Source organism: Symphalangus syndactylus, chromosome 5 (genome assembly GCF_028878055.3).
Source record: "Symphalangus syndactylus isolate Jambi chromosome 5, NHGRI_mSymSyn1-v2.1_pri, whole genome shotgun sequence".
NCBI classification, from domain to species: domain Eukaryota; kingdom Metazoa; phylum Chordata; class Mammalia; order Primates; family Hylobatidae; genus Symphalangus; species Symphalangus syndactylus.
The window spans coordinates 133,662,271-133,682,211 of record NC_072427.2 but is presented as its reverse complement, the minus strand read 5'-3'; the positions used below and the strand labels follow the sequence as shown (position 1 = coordinate 133,682,211).

The window sequence follows — 19,941 nt, the reverse complement described above, 5'->3', positions numbered from 1 at the left end:
AGAGGCCCCTCTTGATAAAGTCCCTCTTGGCTAAGAACAGGCTTGGCACTATGGGTTGTTAACTGCGATTCTCTTCGGATTAATCTGCCTTGCACTCTTCACTGAGGCCTGTGGGTGATAGGATTAGGTATGTACAGGATTCTGTGATATGTGGAGCATTTTTCTCTCTAAAAGGTGAAACTTGAAAACTGATAGGATTGCTGGAAAAGATCCCTGCTTGACCGGCAGCAGCCGCCTGAACTTTTCAGTGTGGATGCAACGGGTGAGTCTTTCTCTGGCCTTCCTGATCATTTTTCCTTCCCCACCCTGCCACAGGCAATGCTTTTCTTTCTCTCCTTTCTCTTTCTTATCTTCTCTATTATTCAGGGTGACCATCTTACCCAGAGACCACATATTGAAACTCCTGGTCAGAGGTTGGATTAACCATGACAGGGCCCAACCAGGGGCAAGTTTAAGCCTTTCGAATTTAATAGTGGGTGTTAAGCAGAGTGGCTAATGTCTATGTTTTGTCACATGTATTTTGCTCTGGCCAGAACAGAAAAAGATAATTTTCCTTTGTGTTGTGGCTTGGCCCCTAGGGCTGTGTACAGCCAGCTGGGTCACTAGGGCTGCTCAGGGAAAGGGAATCCAGAAGCCTGGCATGCCAGCAAAAGGATAAGAATTTCTTACCAATCAGATTTCTGGCTTCTCTCTCTCTCTCTCTCTTTCTCTCTCTGTGTGTGTGTGTGTGTGTGTGTGTGTGTGTGTGTATGTGTGTGTGTGTAAACTGGATGAAGTTTCTCTATGGTCAGTTATGCCCTTGGGAATTGACCTTGTAACCTTGTGGCCATGCTTTCTCTTTTCACAATGGTGGCCTGGGTTCAGGGTTCAATTCCTGGCCTAGGGGATGATCCTTTATCTTCTGTCTGTCTGTGTATTTATATGTATTATGTGTTTGATATTTACATGTGAAACAGCTTTAATTAGTTTAAAAATAATAAGAGCTTAATATTTTATCAGAAAAGTAAAAAAGTATAATGAGTTTTAGTCATGTGACTTAAGTAATCTTTGGGAACTAAAGATCGTTTTTTGTTTTTGTTTTTTTTTTAAGATGGAGTCTTGCTCTGTCACCAGGCTGGAGTGCAGTGGTGCAATCTGGGCTCGCTGCAACCTCCGCCTCCTGGGTTCAGGTGATTCTCCTGCCTCAGCCTCCCAAGTAGCTGGGACTACAGGTGTGTGCCATCACGCCCAGCTCATTTTTTGTATTTTTAGTAGAGATGGAGTTTCACCATGTTGGCCAGGATGGTCTGGAACTCCAGACCTCGTCATCCTCCTGCCTCAGCCTCCCAAAGTGCTGGAATTACAGGCATGATCCACCGTACCTGGCCAAGATAGTTTAAAAAATTATTGGTAAATAAAGACATTTGGTCTAAGTTATGCAGGTCAGATATTAAGTTTACTAAATGCTTTAAGGTCATAAACTGCTTGAAAATTGTTCAGTTTATCTATCTTAAAGCCATTAGATTCTAGATAAGGCCTGGGGACATGTGGAATTCGCCAAACCCCCTAGCTATACAAAGAAGATTATATAAAAAAGAGATTTTATATGAGAAAGGATCTTGTATGGTAAATTCTTGTCTTAAAGTAAAATGACTATTGATGTTTAGGGCAAGTCAGAAAGTCCAAGAATGTCTCAGAAGGTCTGTGGAAGTCATGAAAGGATTTGTGAAAGGAATTTATGCAAGAAATGTACAATTCAAAGGTTGTTAGACCTAAATGCTTCATACAATGCCACCATGACTCTCACTGTACGACTTGCCTGCTCAAGTAAGGTAAGGCCTGGAGACATTTAGAATCAGCCACACCCCTAGCTATGCTGGAGAGTCAGCTCTTATATGCACTTCTGCCTGGTGTCTCTTAGGCTAGGATCCACATTTAATACATAATTAAGATCTCAGATTTACCAAAGTTTTCACCAAAAATAGAAGTTGCCGAAAGTTAACATTATAACATGTAATTAAAACTACAAATAAACAATTGTACATGCAAGGTGTGTAAAGAAAGTAAAATGTGTTTTTGGTGAAAGAGTATAAGAAGTCATGGGAAGGTGGATTTTTTTCTGCCTGCATTAAAGCGTTAAAGGATTGTTTAAGAAAGAAACAAATTCTGATGGTTTATGAAAACTTAACCTGCAAAAAAGATTCTGTGTGGACACTGGCTAAAGTTAAAGGGGTATTATTTGGTTTTTCTGCAAATTAGCTGTTGGAATAAAAGCACAACAGAGTTTCCTTTTTTTGAGGCAGAGTCTTGATCTGTTGCCCAGGCTGGAGTGCAGTGATGTGATCTAGGCTCACTGCAACCTCAGCTTCCTGGGTTCAAGTGATTCTCCTGTGTCAGCCTCCCAAGTAGGTGGGTTTACAGGCACATACCACCATGTCCAGCTAATTTTTGTATTTTTAATAGAGATGGTGTTTCATCATGTAGGTCAGGCTGGTCTCAAACTCCTGACCTCAGGTGATCCACTCACCTTAGCCTCCCAAAGTGCTGGAATTACAGGCAGGAGTCACCCTGCCTGGCCCAACAGGTTTTTCTTAAAGCAAGAACCTGCTTATGATCTGCTCTTTAACAAAAATTGTAAAGGGTTGTAAAAGGTTTATGAAAATCTTACCTATGGTCAAACTGATTAAAATTAAACACACTTATTGATAAGGTTTCATTAAGAATTTTGTTTGACGTCAATAATGCACTAATAAAACAGTGACATTTGGCTTACTTGGTATAAAAGTTATATAGGAAGCATTATCAAATATGAAATGGTGTTTGGTTTTCTTTGGGCTTAAATGTGTTATTAGTATATGTTCCAAAATTATGGGAAACTTCTATAATTCTAATACGGCTTAGTGTATGTTATGAGTAGTTATATTGTTACATAAAATCATTGTGTGCCACGGAGGTAACCAAAGTTTCTTTGTCAATCGTGTTTTTGACTGTGGCTATTCTATGATGTTTTTGTCATCCACAGACAATTTTTGTCTTGTTTTAACACTCTTTAGAAGGTGGTTTATAATCAGCTATAGAACTGTAACAGGTATTCTTAAATGCAGGTTTCTGATAACTTTGAAAATTGTGACATTAGAATAGAGGAAACAACTTTCAGAACTGTCATAGAGAGCTAAAGTGTTCATGAATATCAAGCAAAACAGGAGTTAACTAAATAACCAGAACCAATAAAAAACAGAAGTAATCTTTGTGACTTTTTGCTTAAAACATTGCTGATCCTCTGTTTTGTTTTTCAGGGTCAAGAAAACTTTTCTTTTGAGCTATTTACAGCTTGTAGCAATTGAGTAACCTATACTGCTGTGAATAACATTTGGAGCATATTTGTTTCTCGCTACCTGATTTCTCTAGAATTTGGAGACTATTTGTGAGTGTTCTTAACTTATAGCAATGTGGTTATTTGCATAAGTGCAATAAGAATCAGTTTTCTTTTGCAACAGGACACAACTGGAGAAATTGGTTATTTTACTAAGGCTTTAACTGGAATGGTGTGCTTTCCTTTAAGGAGTCAAACTTGACTTGTAAAGCCAATAAAAGCCCTTTGGGCAGCTGGCCTCATACCTTGCCTACACAGTCCCTTGTACAGGGTTTCTGACCTGTGGTAAGTAAAGAGTGTCACTTTCTCTCAGGCCCAGAAGCCCCAAGTTATCTTGGGACCCCAGGAGGAAAGAAATTTACTCAACACACGTATTAAGGGTACAAACCCATGGCAGGACTTGGCTCTAAAAAAGTCTTATCTGAGATTCCTTATGGAACAAAATTCTATCAAAGCCAGTTAAAAGAACTATATGGTAAATAATGATTCTTGCTGCACTTTATACAAACAATCAGGCCAAGTATAATAAAGCAAATTGGTCTTACCATAACTTGTCTTTAGTAAAAATGGGAAACTGGAGAGAGAGATTATGTTTCAATAACTATGGTATACTTGCTATTAAATTCTAGTCTCATCAGTTGTTTTTGTTTCTGAAATTTAGGCCAACCCTGCTTATTCCTGTAAACCAACCAGTGATCTCTGGCTGCTGCTCAGTAGAAACAAGAGGGATGGCTGATTAAACTGGTTGCAGTAAAGGAGCCAGCCTAAACCCACCAAAACCAAAATGGTGATGAGAGTGACCTCTGGTCGTCCCCACTGCTACACTTCCACCAGCACCATGACAGTTTACAAATTCCATGACAATGTCAGGAAGTTACCCTATGTGGTCTAAAAAGAGGAGGCATGAATAATCCACCCCTTGTTTAGCATATCATCAAGAAATAACCATAAAAATAGGCAATCTGCAGCCTCCAGGCTGCTCTGTCTATGGAGTAGCTGTTCTTTTTTTCTTTTACTTTCTTAATAAACTTTCTTTCACTTTGCACTGCAGACTCGCCCTGAATTCTTTCTTGCATGAGATCCAAGAACCCTCTCTTGGGGTCTGAATTCAGACCCTTGTCATGTAACAACCAGAGCACCCCTGGGTTTATATTCAGTGATCCTTTCATTCCCTCATACAAATGCTCATTATGTAACAAGTCAGAAACAGCTTTTCTAGTCTTTTATATGTGGTATAATCATTATGACTTAAATACACAATGTGGGTGTCATAAGGCAGAATTTTGTAGGTGTTTTAACAGATACATAAAAGGGAGAAGTAAATTTGGACTAGGAAAATCCAGATAAACTCCATGAAGAAGATTGCTGGAGAGTTAAGCTTTGAAGGATGAGTGAGGGTGTAAGAAGCAGACATAGGAGGCAGGACATTCCAGGTATTGGAGGGTCCCAGTGCCATGTGAAGTATGGGAAAGAGACTATTAGATGTGTTGGATACTTCAAAATAATGTTACATCTTCATAGCTATGTTATATTCTCTCGACATGTGTTGCAAGATGCTGGAATATTTTACTGACACCCTGTAGCTAAGATTTTTTTCCAGACTCAAAGATAACTAGTGGGCTGGCCAGTGGCCTAGGAAATGATCAGGCAGGTGATTTCAGCATAATGAGTTAAGCGGATACAGCCCCTGGCTGAGGGCTATTCTTACGTGAGACTGGCAGAGTTTCAGAACTAATTAGGTGGGCTTAAGCATTTATTTATTATCTCTTATGTTCTAGGCACTATTGTAGGCAGTGGAAATGTGGCAATAGACAAGCTGTGGCTCTGCTTTCCTGGCGCTAACATTCTAATGCATAAGAGGGACACTAAAAAGGTAAATAAAAAATACACTGATTTTAGCTGATCTCATTTCACAGAGGTCAGTGCACTCTCCCCTCTCTGAGAGTGTTACTATGCTTAATAAACTTTTGATGCTTTGATGAAAAAAAAAAAAGTGAATCCATTGATTTCAAGGTAACTCATTGTTTTATGATATATAAAAAATAAAAAGAGGTTGTTGTGACAAGAGAAGTGATGGATGGAAATGCCCCTCCAGGGAACAACTTTTTAGTAAGATCTAAATAATAGGAAGACACATGAAAAGAAGCCAGTAGGCAGAAATCATGAGGAAGCCAAATCAGTTAATCAGAAACAGAAGAGAGGTAAAAACAGGCGGAGAGGAGACAGAGAACTCAACTAACCAGAAGGGCTGTTGGGTTTCCAGAACTATTGCTTGAATTTTGACTTCTAGGTTCCCTGTTGGCTCCTGAATAGATGCATAAGTAGATGCATATGTTCCATTTTCCATCTTTATTCCGTCATAATATATTCCTATCTATCTAACATCTAATGATCTATTGATCTGTCCATCCATCTAATCATTTTCATATTGTGGGACAGTTAGGTTGCTGCCAGTTTTTAGCAACACAAGGAGCAAGACAGCAGTGAACATTCTTGTACACGCTTTATCATGTACATGGTATGGGACTTTTGCATGTACCTGGAATTGAAACTGCTGGGTGGTAAATGATGTCTACCTTTAACTTGATAAAAACCTGCAAAATTGTTTTCCAAAGTTTTTACAAATAAATTTACTTCTCCACAAGAAATATACACTTGGCATTATCAGACTTCAAAATTTTTTCCAATCTAATGGGTGTGAAATGGTATCTCACTATTTTAATTTATATTATCTTAATTATTAGACATTACAATTAGGGAGGCATAGTTTCAAAAGCTTATTGGCTATTTGGGTTTCCTTTTCTTCAAACTGCTATTCATTTGCCAGTTATTCAACTGGATGGTTTAACTTTCTTATTTATTAGTAGTATCTTGAATATAAATACTTTTTGATCATACACATTGCAAATATCTTATCTTTTTATGGCTTGTCATTTATCTTCATGGTATTTTTGGTCATGAGGTTTCAAATTTTAATGTTTTCAAATTTATCAATCCTTTTCCCTCATAGTATGTGCTTTATTAGTCTGTTTAGGAATCCTTCTTTAACTTGCAATCATAGAGATCTGATCCTATATTTTCTGACTTTTTTATTCATTTACATTTATTAGCTACTACAGCAAGGCAGTATGTTGATTGACAAAAATACAAATATGAACTAAAGTCCATAGTTTATATTAAGGTTCACTCTTTGTATTGCATAGTTCTGTGAGTTTTGACCAATTTATAATGTCATGTATCCACCATTATAATATCATACAGAATAGTTTCATTGCCCTAAAAATCTCCTATGCTCCATTCTTCCCTTCTTGTGACTTGGTCCTTCATTTCTTTTCATCATTCAATAATGTTCCATTTTATGGATGCGGCAGTTTTCATTGTACATTCACCTATTTTCTTGGTTGCTTCCAATTTTTGACAGTTATGAATAAAGGTGCTAGAAACATTATTGTGCAAGTTTCTGTGTGGATGTAAGTTTTCAAGTCGTCTGGGTAGATACCAAGGAACATGATTGCTAGATTGTATGGTAAGACCATGTTTAACTCTGTAAGAATCTGCCAGACTGTCTTCCAAAGTGGCTGTACCATTTTGCATCCTACCAGTGATGATAGTTCCTCCTCACATCTTCATAGCATTTGGCTGGTTGTGTTTTGGATTTCAGCTTCCAATAGATATGTAATGGTATCTCATTGTTTAGATGTTGAATATGTTCTCATATGCTTTTGTGCCATCTGTATGTCTACTTGGTGAGATATCTGTTCTGATCCTTTGCCCATTTTAAAATTGGGTTTTTCTATTGTTAAGTTTAAAGAGTTCTTTGTATATTTTGAATAGAAGTTTTCTATTGAATATGTTTTGCAAACATGTTTTCCAGTCTGTGGCTTGTCTTTACATTATCTTAACTATCTTTTGCAGAGCAAAAGTTTTTAATTTTAATGAAGTACAACTTACCAGTTTTCTTTCATGGGTTGTGGTTTTGGTGCTGCATCTAAAAAGTAACTGCCAAACCCAGAATCACCTAGATGTTCTGTTATGTTGCTTTCTAAGAATTGTATAGCTTTGTGTTTCATATTTATGTCTATGATCCATTTTAAATTACTTTTTGTGAAAGGTGTAAGATGTGTCTGGATTCTTATTATTATTTTTTTTGCAAGTGTATCTCCAGTTGTTCCAGCACCATTTATTCAAAATTTGAATTGCCTTTTTCCTTTGTTAAATACTAGTTGACTGTATTTGTGTGGATCTATTTCTGGACTCTATTTTGTTCCATAGATCTATTTCTCTATTCTTTTGAGAATACTACAATATACTACGCTGTCTTTTTTTTTTGTTTTGAGACAGAGTCTCACTCTATTACCCAGGCTGAAGTGCAGTGGTGTGATCTTAGTTCATTGCAACCTCCGCCTCCCAGGTTCAAGTGATTCTCCCCGGGTTTAAGCGATTCTTCTGCCTCAGCCTCCCGAGTAGCTGGGATTACAGGCGTGTGCCACCACGCTCAGCAAATTTTTGTATTTTTAGTAGAGATGGGTTTCACCATGTTGGCCAGGCTGGTCTCAAACTCCTGACCTCAGGTGATCCACCCACCTCGGCCTCCCAAAGTGCTGAGATTACAGGTGTGAGCCACCGTGTCCTGCCAGATTTAGGCATAATTTTCTACAAGAAACATTAGCATGTGTGTTCCTTCCACTTTGGGGAGAAATCATAAATATACTAATACTTTCACAATGCATATAGTATCTCTTGTATTTTTGTATAAATTGTATTTTTTATTAAGCAGTTGACATTTTAAGAATTTTAAAACTATGTAACTGTAAAATAATTTAATTGAAAATTATGTTGCAAACTGCACTAGCTTGTAATGGTAAATAAGAGTCCGTTAACAAGTAGAAGGAAAAAAAAAACTATTAGGTACCTGAGAACAAAAGTAACAAAAAATGTACAGGATCCATGGATTAAAATTAATGGAGAAATGAACCATATTCATAAATGAGAAAAGATTAATATAAAGGCCTCAATTTTCCCTGAACTAATCGGTACATATAATGCAATTCCAGTTAAAATCTCAAAAGGGTTTTTTTACTGAACTTGTTAAAATGACATTGAAATTCATATCAAAACTTAAGGTCCAAGAAAAGTGCTGTAACTGGGGAGAGGAGGATGGGGACAAGTAAGATTAGGGAATATATTGGGAGGACCAACCCTACGAGGATGTATTGTATGTCGGTTTAGGTATGGGCAAATAAACTACTAGAACATAATAAAGTCCCAGAACAAAACCCACACACATATGAGAACTTTGTATATAACAAAAGTAGCATCAAAAATTAGTGAGAAAGTCCAGACTGATCAATGAACAGTAGTGGTACAGTTGCTTTTTGTATGAGAAAAAAATTTTGATGCCTCCTTCTTATTATGCATAAAAATTAATTTGGGGAAGATTAAAAACCTAAATGTTAAAAGCAAAACTTTAAAAATGTGCAAGAAATATCAATTATCAACCTAATCTACGGATTCAATTCTAATCACCCCAAGTTATGTTGTGGATATCAGCAAACCAGTTCTAATGTTTACATGCAAAGCCACAAAAGCCAGAATAACCAATACAATATTAAAGAAAAACAAAGTCAGAAAACAGACAGACTTGAAGACAGTATAGCTGGGTGCAGTGGCTCATGCCTGTAATCCCAGCACATTGGGAAGCTGAGGCAGGAGGTTCGCTTGAGCCCAGGAGTTCAAGGCCAGCCTGTGCAACACAGTGAGACCTCATCTCTCAAAAAAAAAAAATTAGCCAGGTGTGATGGTGCACACCTGTAGTCACAGCTACTCCGAGGCTGAGACAGGAGGATTGCCTGAGCCCAAGAGATTGAGGCTGCAGTGAGCCATGATCAAGTTACTGCACTCAAGCCTGGGCAACAGAATGAGACCTTGCCTAAAAAAAGAAAAAAAACAGTATATGTTCCAGTAATCAAGACAGTGTAGTATTGAGGCCAAGGCGAGTGGGTCACTTGGGGTCAGTAGTTTGAGACCAGCCTGGCCAACATGGTGAAACCCATCTCTACTAAAAATACAAAAATTTGCTGGGCGTGGTGGCACACGCCTGTAATCCCAGCTACTTGGGAGGCTGAGGCAGGAGAATCACTTAAACCCGGGAAGCGGAGGTTGCAGTGGGCCGAGATCGCGCCATTGCACTCCAGCCTGGACGACAGAGTGAGGCTCCGTCTCAAAAAAAAAAAAAACCAAAACCAAAACCAAAACCAAAACCAAAAAAAAACCCACTAAATTTGAAAAATGTTAAATCAACTTCTTTGCTGTATTATGAAGCTCCATTTCCACTCCTCTTTTTAGTTTAGGAAGTTTACCGTTATCGGTGAAGTAATTATTTTGTGAATTACAAAGGTAAGTAGGGTCTTTCTGAACAATCAGGATATAAACTTAATGCTAGTGAAGTAATTAAACATTTTGAATGTTAATTAAACTCAGTCCAGTTAAGGGTTTTATTTACTACTAAAGAATGATCCTGGGGTTATTTTAGAACGTGTCCCTTGCTTCCCAGAAAAATTCAGTCGTTAACTCGAGTCTGGATGCCCACGACCATTCGGATAAGGTGAGCTAAAGCTTCAATGCCTTGAGGGGCTTGGCAGGGCTCGGGCTCATCCAGGAGAAGCAGCCCCGCTTTCCAGACTAGCAGTTCCCAGGGATGGGTGTGTGCTAATCGCAGGCCAACAAGCCCAGCGCGGTACAGCGGTCCCATTGTGACGGGAGGCGAGAAACCCCGCCTCGGCCCCCTGACGCAGCGCAGGCCCCGCCCCGCGCGTGACGCCAGCGTCAGGCCAGCCCCGGCATGCTCCGCGGCCGCCCGCGGTCCAGCACCTACAACAGGAATTTTCCCCGAGAGCGGGCCGGGCTCAGTTCAGCTGCTGTCCAGACCCGGATCGGCGACAGTGCCGCCTCCAGACGTTCTCCTGACGCTCGCCCGCCCGTCCCAGCGCCCCCAGCCCTCCCGCGAGGGCGCCCCGGGACGGAAGGATCCACCAGTCTGTCGGCGCCCGCCGTTCTCGTGGTCGCCGTCGCCGTCGTCGTGGTGGTAGTCTCCGCCGTCGCCTGGGCCATGGCCAATTACATCCACGTCCCTCCCGGCTCCCCGGAGGTGCCCAAGCTGAACGTCACCGTTCAGGATCAGGAGGAGCATCGGTGCCGGGAGGGGGCCCTGAGCCTCCTGCAACACCTGCGGCCTCACTGGGACCCCCAGGAGGTGACCCTGCAGGTAACGCCCACACCTCAGCTCTGGGTCTCTTATGCCCCTCACGCGGCTCTGGGGGTCCTCACCACAATCGCCTGTGTCCCACGATGACCGAGGAGGACCTAGGGCAACATCTCCTTAAGTCTATTGGGAAGTGACCCTGTATTTCCCCTCACACCTAGGAAGGTCACTCCCCCTTCCTGTCGCAGTTGCTCTTTGAGATTGACCTGAGGGCACATTTTCTCTTTCTAGAAGCGGCTGCGTAAGTGACAGACCCATCCACGGGGGGAGATTCCTGTTGATAGTCGCCCCTCCTCCCACTCCCCAGTCCACGGTCACTGCAAAATGAACCTTTCCACTCCCCTTGCACGGGGTCCTCGTCTACCTCCTCCCCTCCCACCAGTAATGCAGTCATTAATCCTCTCTGATCTTTTCCTTCCTCTCCCCTCCCCCTGCGATGTGCTTTCATTGATGCCTCACACTGCGTTTTGTCTTCCCAAACCCTCGGATTGGCGAGCGTTCTCTATTCCCAAAGTAATGACCACGACCAGGCATCGCTAGGTCGGTTCTTAGGTAGCACCACACACATTGTTTTGTTTGAGTCGATATTTCTGAATTATTAAAGTCGTCTTAGTGAAATTAATACCTGATACTAGAAGGAGCAGTGGCTTGTGACTATTTCCTTTTCGTCAGACACCGTGTTGATAGATAAGAGAAAAAATTGGGAGGAAAAAAATCCCTGAGACGCTAGGAGTTTTCTAATAAGTTGGAAGTTATGATTTCCACTACGTGATTATTTTTGAATACTAATTTGTTTTTAGCTTTAGTTTCAGGAACTAGATACGAAAATAGATCTCTTTTTCTCCTTTTCCCTTGCAAACAAACAAACAAAAAAACCCAGTAATTTTCAAGATTGGGATATTTGGGATTTGTTCTAAATCTGAGCAGTAATGTAAGAACGTTCATTTGAATTAGCCAAATCATCTGCCTCGTTTTGATGACTAATTTATTCACCAATATTTGTTGATTTATTTGCTAAATTCTTTGCTAAACTAGCCAGCCACCCATACAAAGATGAATAAAACATGAGCAGTGCCTAGGGCCCAGAACAGTTCCTGACACTTGGGTTTTCATGTGTTAGTTTCAGTTCTTATTACCTAGAAGAGTTTTTAAGCAGATTAAAAGGACCCGTATGTTTTGGAAAAGAAACTTGTTAGACAACAAATTTTGAAATTTAAGGGAGTATTTGTTAGCCGAGTATATAGGAAATAGTGAATCCAAAGTGATTTTTATGTCATTTAAAAAATATATTTCCTTTAAAGGAAATATGTCTTCCAAATTGAAATTCAGTACTTGTTTAGTTTATCAATTTATTTGTATTTTATTATATAAGGCTCTAAAATTTATTAAGATGATTCATTTTCTGGCAGTCACTTATACATAAAACATTATTAATTAAAAAGTGCTACTTCCTGGTAAACTCTAGTGTTGGCAGATCAGTTACTTTTAAGCAGTGACTTTAAAGTTTAAAGCTTTGAAGACTGGAATTTCCTTTGATGTATTTGTCTGTAGAATAGTAATGATAGCTACTGTGGGGTTAGGTAAATTGTATTTTTTTTATCTTAGTCGCCCAAACAACCATATTAGGTAGGCACTATCTTTTTAGGTGAAACTCAGTGAAGTAAGCCAGGATGTAGGTAAAAAAGGGCAAAATGTAGTGACATTAAACTGTTTTTGCTTGTTGGAAAGTAACTACGTGTGATTAAATCTTGATTTCTTGTAGCAACTTTTAACCTAAAGACCTTTGGGTTTATAATCCGAATTTTTAATATTTATAAGTGCAGGTAAATACTACCATTTATTTTTCCCTAAGATGATTATTAGTTAGAAATACATTCCGTCCATGTGCAAGCAAAGCTTTGGTCTAGAAGCTGTCCTAAAAGCGTCTCCTAAGCTGAATTGATGATTATTCACCTTTCAACTCAGCAGATCTGGCTCCTTGCATTCTAGGTCATTACAAACCCTACTTTCATAATGGTTCAGAATTTCTGTAGTAAATCTCAATGGAAATATTTTCTTTTGAGATTTTATTGTATTTCCCTTGAAATAGATAAAAATCATACCTCACATTTCAGAGGAAGTATGTATTATATAGTCAACAGAATATAATGTAATTTTAGAGCAGTCAAGTATCAGTAATTTAGCCTGTTTTTTTTCTCAGTTTTTTTCTAACATTTTTGTATGTTTAAGATATACTTTAAATGTACTTTAGAAACTTACTGTAGTAATACTTATCTGGTGATTGATTATTCCTGCAAGCTGAACTATCCAGAGCATATCAGAAAATAAAAAGAAAAAAACAAGCTAAAAAAAGACTTACTAGAGTCAAAATGATAGAAGGCCCAGTCTTTGCTCAGAACTTGTGGGCAGATGGAATAATATATCTCATTTTAGACAGAATTCCTGTTCTTACTAGATTAAAACGATAAATTATAAAGGAGATGGTGAGGTTTTCAGAGTATAGTAGCAGAATAGGCAGAGTAAATCTAAAACAACAATACGGCCACAGTGCTTTGTATTTAATAATCCTTTACTGTTTATAAAGCACTTTCACATACAGTCTCCCAACTATCCTGTGAGGTGGATGTAGACGGTACTGTTAATATGTATTATATAGTTAATGAAACTGAATTTGCCATTTACAAATGGCAGATCTGAGATGATAAACCATCTTTATTGTTCTTTGACCAAGAGTTTTGTTTGTATATTATGATTTAAGCAGGGAAGGTGCTTCTGTATAAAATTAATTTCTCTAAAGCTTTGGCTCATAAAAAGATTCTGCTTTAGAGTTCTCTTGAACATAAATTTGCATTACTTTTTTCATATGTGACACCATTTTAGGAAAAAGGGATCACTTCAGCTTTCCTTCACGAATGACTTTTGTTGTGTAACAACTCTCTAACTTATGTGAAGATTTGGATTTTTGATTTTTATGCTTTGGATCGTCATTGTATAAAGGAATAAAGAATCAAGTCAGATCTCAGGTCCATAATAATTCTCAACGGACTCTTAAAATTGTTTTTCATTTTCTGAAGAGCTGATGAAATTAGTGTTTGGAATATTCCAGTTATGCTGTCTCAGGGTCTTTCTGTTTGCAGTATTAAGCAATGTTGTTTTTCTCACTAACTTGTCACTGTGAATTTTTCCATTACTTGGGACTTATAGTAGATAATGGCAAAGGCTTCATTGGTAGGAATTAATACCGTAATTATTATTTAACATTACAAAACTAATATATTTATTCCTTTATTGGGTCTAAATGAGATTGCTTGCTATATGGTACCTTATAGCAACTTAGCTTTTCAATAACAGTATGTTACAGTGCTCAAGAGCATGGAGTTTGAACACAGTGCTAGTTTTGAATCCAGATTCTGTACTTTACTAGCTTTGTTACTCTGGTCAAATCATTAAACTTCCTGTCTCAGTATCCTAAGCTGTAAAATTGATCCAGTAGTTATCCCTACCTCAGTGGGTTATTGTGAGGGTAAAGTAAATGCTATCTTTCATGATAATTATTATTGCTGCTGAGCACCTACTATATATTGGATACTTGAATCAAAAAACAAATATTTGCTCTTTGAAATTCCTAGTCCGATGGGGAAGACAAATAAGAAAATGATAACAACGTAATGTTTATGGAATGAACATTCACATTTAGTTCACATGCAAAGATTACCCAAGAAGTTTAAAAAATGTACTGTTCTTTCTGCTTTACTACAGGTTTTTGCATGTTATTGAATGCATGTTTTAAAAAATCTTTTCATTTTTTTTTAAGCATATGTATTCTATCATGGAAATTAATCTTTGTGTTAGGTTGTGTAGCTACACAGCAGTTTTCATATCCTTCCTCTTTCTAACAGTGTCGGAGGTAGTTAAGTAAATAATCTATTAAAAATCTGTAACTCCTCTTAATATTGATAGTTAATATTTTATATTGGTCTTTGTTTTAAAGGGAGAAGAAAAAGCCAGATCTATATAATTGCTGTATTAAGTTCTGTCTCCATTAGTGTTCTAATATAATAATTGATTTTCTTTTATGTTTTTAAAAAGATGAGTTTGTTCCTTTAAGCAGTAGCTTCTGAAAAGTCTTAGGTAAGCTAATATATTAAGTTACGGTTAATTTTTTAATATATTAAAAAAGTAAACAATGTATTAGTTTACTTTCCCTAAGATTATAGGAAATCTTGAGTCCTGTAGATACAAATAAGGAGTCATAGTTTATATTCAGTGTAACTTTTAGTATTAGTGGTTATATCCAGTTTCCTGTTTCCTATTCCCTCCCTGTCTTCAGCATTTTAGAATAATAAAGTATATAATGTTTAATAGACGCCCACCAAAAACATGAAATGTTTGTTAGGCTCCCATGTATTTTATTAAGATGTGACTGTGAAGTCAGGAGCCTGAAGTGCTAGTTTGTTTTCATGTATAATAGCCATGTAACTTGGACTACGCAAACTGCGTCACGTCTTTTTGGGGACTGAGCATAATGTGGAAAGAGGATGGTTTTTGAATATTATTTTCAGCCATTTGCAACCTTTGGCAAGTTTTAAAGTCTCCATAAAATGGTATAACCTTGGAAAATAGTCATGAGAATTCAATGAAATACCTACAATTACGCATCACATGTTTTGCTACTATGTTCCTCCACCTCACATTTCCAATTCTCCCATCCCAACTGAGAGAATTGTGAGCTCCTAAAATTCAGTAATTCTGACATGTGTCTTTTGTACTAGGTGTAATGCTAGTTTTCAGTAAGAGTCCTTGTACAACTAACTGTAGCACAAGGTAGTCATAGAAGAATGTAGTACAGAAGGCTTCATAGAGGTGGGGGTACCTGAGCTAAGCTTTGAAGGGTAGATGAGATCAGATTGAAAGGGGAAACATTTCTTTTTTTTTTTTTATTAATTTTTTTTGCACACAAAAACAATAAACATTTTCTAAAAATACATACAAACAAAAAGATGCGTATCAAACATATTAGGAAGGTTGCACATGGGAAGACGGGGAACAGAAATGGGGAGTGGGAATCAAAATAAATGAGAGAGGGACTTTATATGGATCAGTGATAATAACTCAATCCTCTATTTGACGAAGAAGGAGAAGGAAGAGGAAGAAAAAGAAAGTGGGATAAAGGATCAGAAAGGGAGGAAAATAGAAAAAATTAGAGTATGACTCCAGGATAGACCTGTTTTGTTGTCATTGAGTTGGTTGGTTGGTTTGTCTGTTGTATTTTTCATATGTTTCGCCATGTTGGCCAGACTGGTCTGGAATTCCTAGCCCGAAGTGATCAACCCGCCTCGGCCCCCCAGAGCGCCGGGACCACAGGCGTGAGCCACCACGTCCAACCCCCAGATTGCTTCTGGCCTCCGTGGTATACCTCCCAGACGGGGCGGTCGGGCAGAGGCGCTCGAAAGGGGAAACATTTCTGAGCAAGGAAAACTATCTCACAAAGGCAATGAAGCTAGACTTTGAGTAGCTTACTCATCATTTAGGACATCATGGGAAGCCACTGGATATTTTTCTTTTTGTATTTTATTTTATTTTATTTTTTTTGAGACAGAGTCTCGCTGTAGCCCAGGCTGGAGTGCAGTGGTGTGATCTCAGCTCACTGCAACCTCCATTTCCCGGGTTCAAGTGATTCTCGTGCCTCAGCCACCCAAGTAGCTTGGATTACAGATGTGCGCCCTCACGCTCAGCTAATTTTTGTATTTTTAGTAGAGTCGGGGTTTCACCATGTTGGCCAGGCTGGTCTCGAATGCCTGACCTCAAGTGATCCACTCACCTCGGCCTCCCAAAATGCTGGGATTACAGGCATGAGCCACCGCACCTGGCCTGGATATTTTTAAGCAGGTAAATTATATCACGTATTAGAGAAGTGACAGGCAACAATGTAGAGAAGGGTTGTTTGAGGGAAATGTTTTAAATTGGGAAATAAGTGATCATTCAGGACATTGGTTTTGAAACTAGTGGTTACCATACATTAATAGGATGCCAAATCAATATAGTGTCTTGAGACCACTACAGTTTAAAAAGATGAGTTAGAGTAAGTTATGGTAGAGGATACATCAGACAGAGCCTTGCAAGTAGTAAGGTAAGTACTCTTTAAGTACTCTTTTTTTTTTTTTTTTTTTGAGATGGAGTTGTGCTCTTGTTGCCCAGGCTGGAGTGCAGTGGCGTGATCTCGGCTCACTGCAACCTCCGCCTCCCAGGTTCAAGCGATTCTCCTGCCTCAGCCTCCCGAGTAGCTGGGATTACAGGTGCCTGCCACCACGCCCAGCTAATTTTTGTATTTTTAGTAGAGACGGGGTTTCTTCATGTTGGTCAGGCTGGTCTCAAACTCCTGACCTCAGGTGATCCACCTTCCTCGACCTCCCAAAGTGCTGGGATTACAGGTGTGAGCCACTGCACCCGGTGGTAAGTATTCTTTTGTGAAGCGTGCTTTAGTTTTATACAAAAGTGTCTATGTACATATTATATCAAATGATAAATATATTTCTTCCTGTGTATTGCATTTAAAAAGTTTGAGAAAATAATTTGAAAGAGACTGTTGTGTTAGTCCAGACAAGAGGTGCTGGGGCCCAGATTAGGACAGATGAGATGGAAATAAGGTACAGATTTCACATTTCAGAAAATAAATGTGCAGGACTTGTCAATTGATTACAGGTTAGGGAAGAAAGAAGATTAAGGGTGTTTTTTGTAGGGGAAGGAGTGGATGACAAAAATAGGGAAGCAGTAGAAGACCTTTATTTAAGAAATCAGAGGTTCTATTTCTCTTTATTTTGTTTTCTAAGGAGTTATTTTACTCTTTGATATACCAGATTGGCTATAAATACATTTTTAACATTCTTTTAAAAATTGTAAAAAACAGCAAACATATAGAAAAATGGATGAATCATAAATTGTTGTAAAACATATACCCACCCCAACCCAGGAAAAGAAAATTAATTTCCAGCAACTGTGTCTTCATTTTCCTTCAGTCTTGATCTCTCCCTCCCTCTAGTGGTAACCATAATAGCAGATTTTTTTTTTTCCAATTAACAAAATAGAATGTTTTGAATTAGTTCTGTTCTGAAAGTAAGTACTCTGGGAAAATAATAAGTGCATGAAGGTCTTTGTACAGGAAACCATATGTACATGAAATAATTTAGTTTTACTAAAAGGTTGTACCACAATATTATATTAAAACTGAATAGGAGAAAAAAATCAGTTTCCTATCATCAATATTCTATTTACAATCATTTTATTTTTATTACCTTCTACTTCTCCTAAACATATTTTACATAGTTGCAGTCATCTATATAATTTTATATTCTTTTTTCACTAGCCCTTTATAAACATTTTCCCATGTTTGAATGGTATTGACTAATTTTTGATAGTCACAAACCTAATATTTGATGATCATGTTAAGCATAATGTGACTTAGTTATTTATTATTTTTTAAATTTTTACTTTTTTTTTTAAGAGATGGGGTCTCGTACTATCATCCAGGCTAGAGTGCAGTGATGCTATCATAGCTCACTGCAGCCTTGTACTCCTGAGCTCACGCGATCCCTTCTACATCAGCGTCCAGAGTACCTGAGACTAAAGGTGCATGCTACCATGCCTGCCTAATTTTTAAATTTTTTGTAGTGATGTGGTCTTGCCGTGTTACCAGGCTGGTCTTGAACTCCTGGCCTCAAGTGATCCTCTTGCCTCAGCCTCCCAAAGTGCTGGGATTACGGGTGTGAGCCATTGTGCCTTGTATCAGTGTTTTTCCTCTTTTTGAATTTTATTTAATGGCATCATATGAAATATGTGTTTTTTTTAAAATTTTGGTTTGGCATATGCCCAGATTTTGAGAGATTTATTCATGTGTATATAGTTGTAGTTCTTTTCCATGACTGACTAGCATTCCATTTTAAGAATATACCTCAATTTATTTGTCTCCTACTGTTAATGGACACTTGGGTTGTTTTCATGTTTTGGCTATCACAAATTATGCTTCTTACAATTATACTTTTTTTGAACATGAATATCCATTTCTGTTAAGTGGATACCTAGAAGTAGAATTTCTGAGTCATCTAGTTTGTGTATTTTCAGCTTTGTTAGACACTTTCAGTCTTCTGAAGTGAGTGTCCCGGTTTATATTCCTAACAGCATTATGTGAGAGTTTCAGTTATGGTATATCTTTACCAATAATTGCTATTGTCTGTCTTTATTTTTTTCTTTCACCATATGGGCCAGGCTGGTCTTGAACTCCTGGCCTCAAGCGATCCACCCGCGTTGGCCTCCCAAAGTGCTGGGATTACAGGCGCGAGCCACCACGCCCGGCCTATTCTTTTCTTTTGGTCTATTTTGTCTGTTACCGCAGCAGCACCACTCTGTGTGGATTACTCTCAGTCATTGCTACAGGACTTGGTATTTGACGTAGTTATTATAGGCTTTGGTGTAGGACTCCAGCTTTGTTCGTTTTTAAGATTGCCTTGACTATTCTTGACTTTTTAAGTTGCCATATAAGTTGTAGACTCAATTTTGGGATTCCCACAAAAGAAACTGGATAGGATTTTGATTATATTTTGTGGAATCAATAGATAAATTTGGGGAGAAGTGAATTCTTTTAACAATACTGAATCTTAAAATAAATTTTTAATTTCTCTCAAACTTTTGAAGTTTTCACTGTGGAGATCTCACATGTTTTGATTTATCCCTAGGTATTCATGCTTTTTGATATTATTGTAAAGGGTATCATTTAAAAAATTACTTTGTTGTTGGTATATAGGATTATAATTAATTGTTGTATACTGAATTTTTTTCACACACTCTAAAGGTTTTTACGTAGATTATTTTGCATTGTCTCTATGTATAATCTGAAAATAATACATATTGCTGTCTCTCCTTCTGTCTTTTTGTCTTACTGCACTAGTAAGGACCTCTCTAACACACTTGAAAAAGAAGATAAAAGGTGATAGTGGTCATCCTTTATTTCCCAATCTTAGAACATTTTCAATAATTTATTGTTAGGTAGGATATATGCTATAGATTTTCTTTAATGACTCTACCAGATTAAGCAAGTTTCTTTTTATTCTTAGTTTGTTAAGTATTTTCATCATGAATGATGAATTTGGCCAAATGTCTTTTCTGCATTTCATGATGATTATAAGATTTTTCTTAATTTTTCTCTTATTGAGGTGAATTACTTTGATTGAAAAAAAATTTGAATGCTAAGTAACCTTTGCATTCCTGGAGCAAACCCTATTTGGTTGTATATATTCTCTTTTTTATTATTGTATCAATTGCTAATATTTTGATT

At 37.9% G+C, this 19,941-nt stretch overlaps 1 protein-coding gene across 2 annotated transcripts in view; it reads left to right on the top strand.

The window, feature by feature from the left end:
* Positions 1-10,144: 10,144 nt before the first annotated feature.
* The window catches only part of ETNK1 (ethanolamine kinase 1), a 65,750-nt gene continuing 55,953 nt past the window's right edge, over positions 10,145-19,941 (top strand). The window contains exon 1 of one of the 2 annotated variants that reach the window (XM_055280376.2): positions 10,145-10,616. In XM_055280376.2, coding sequence (XP_055136351.1) covers positions 10,194-10,616 — 423 coding nt within the window. In that variant the 5' untranslated portion in view covers positions 10,145-10,193. The remainder of the gene's footprint in view (positions 10,617-19,941) is intronic. The other variant, XM_055280377.2, reaches the window with a different exon arrangement.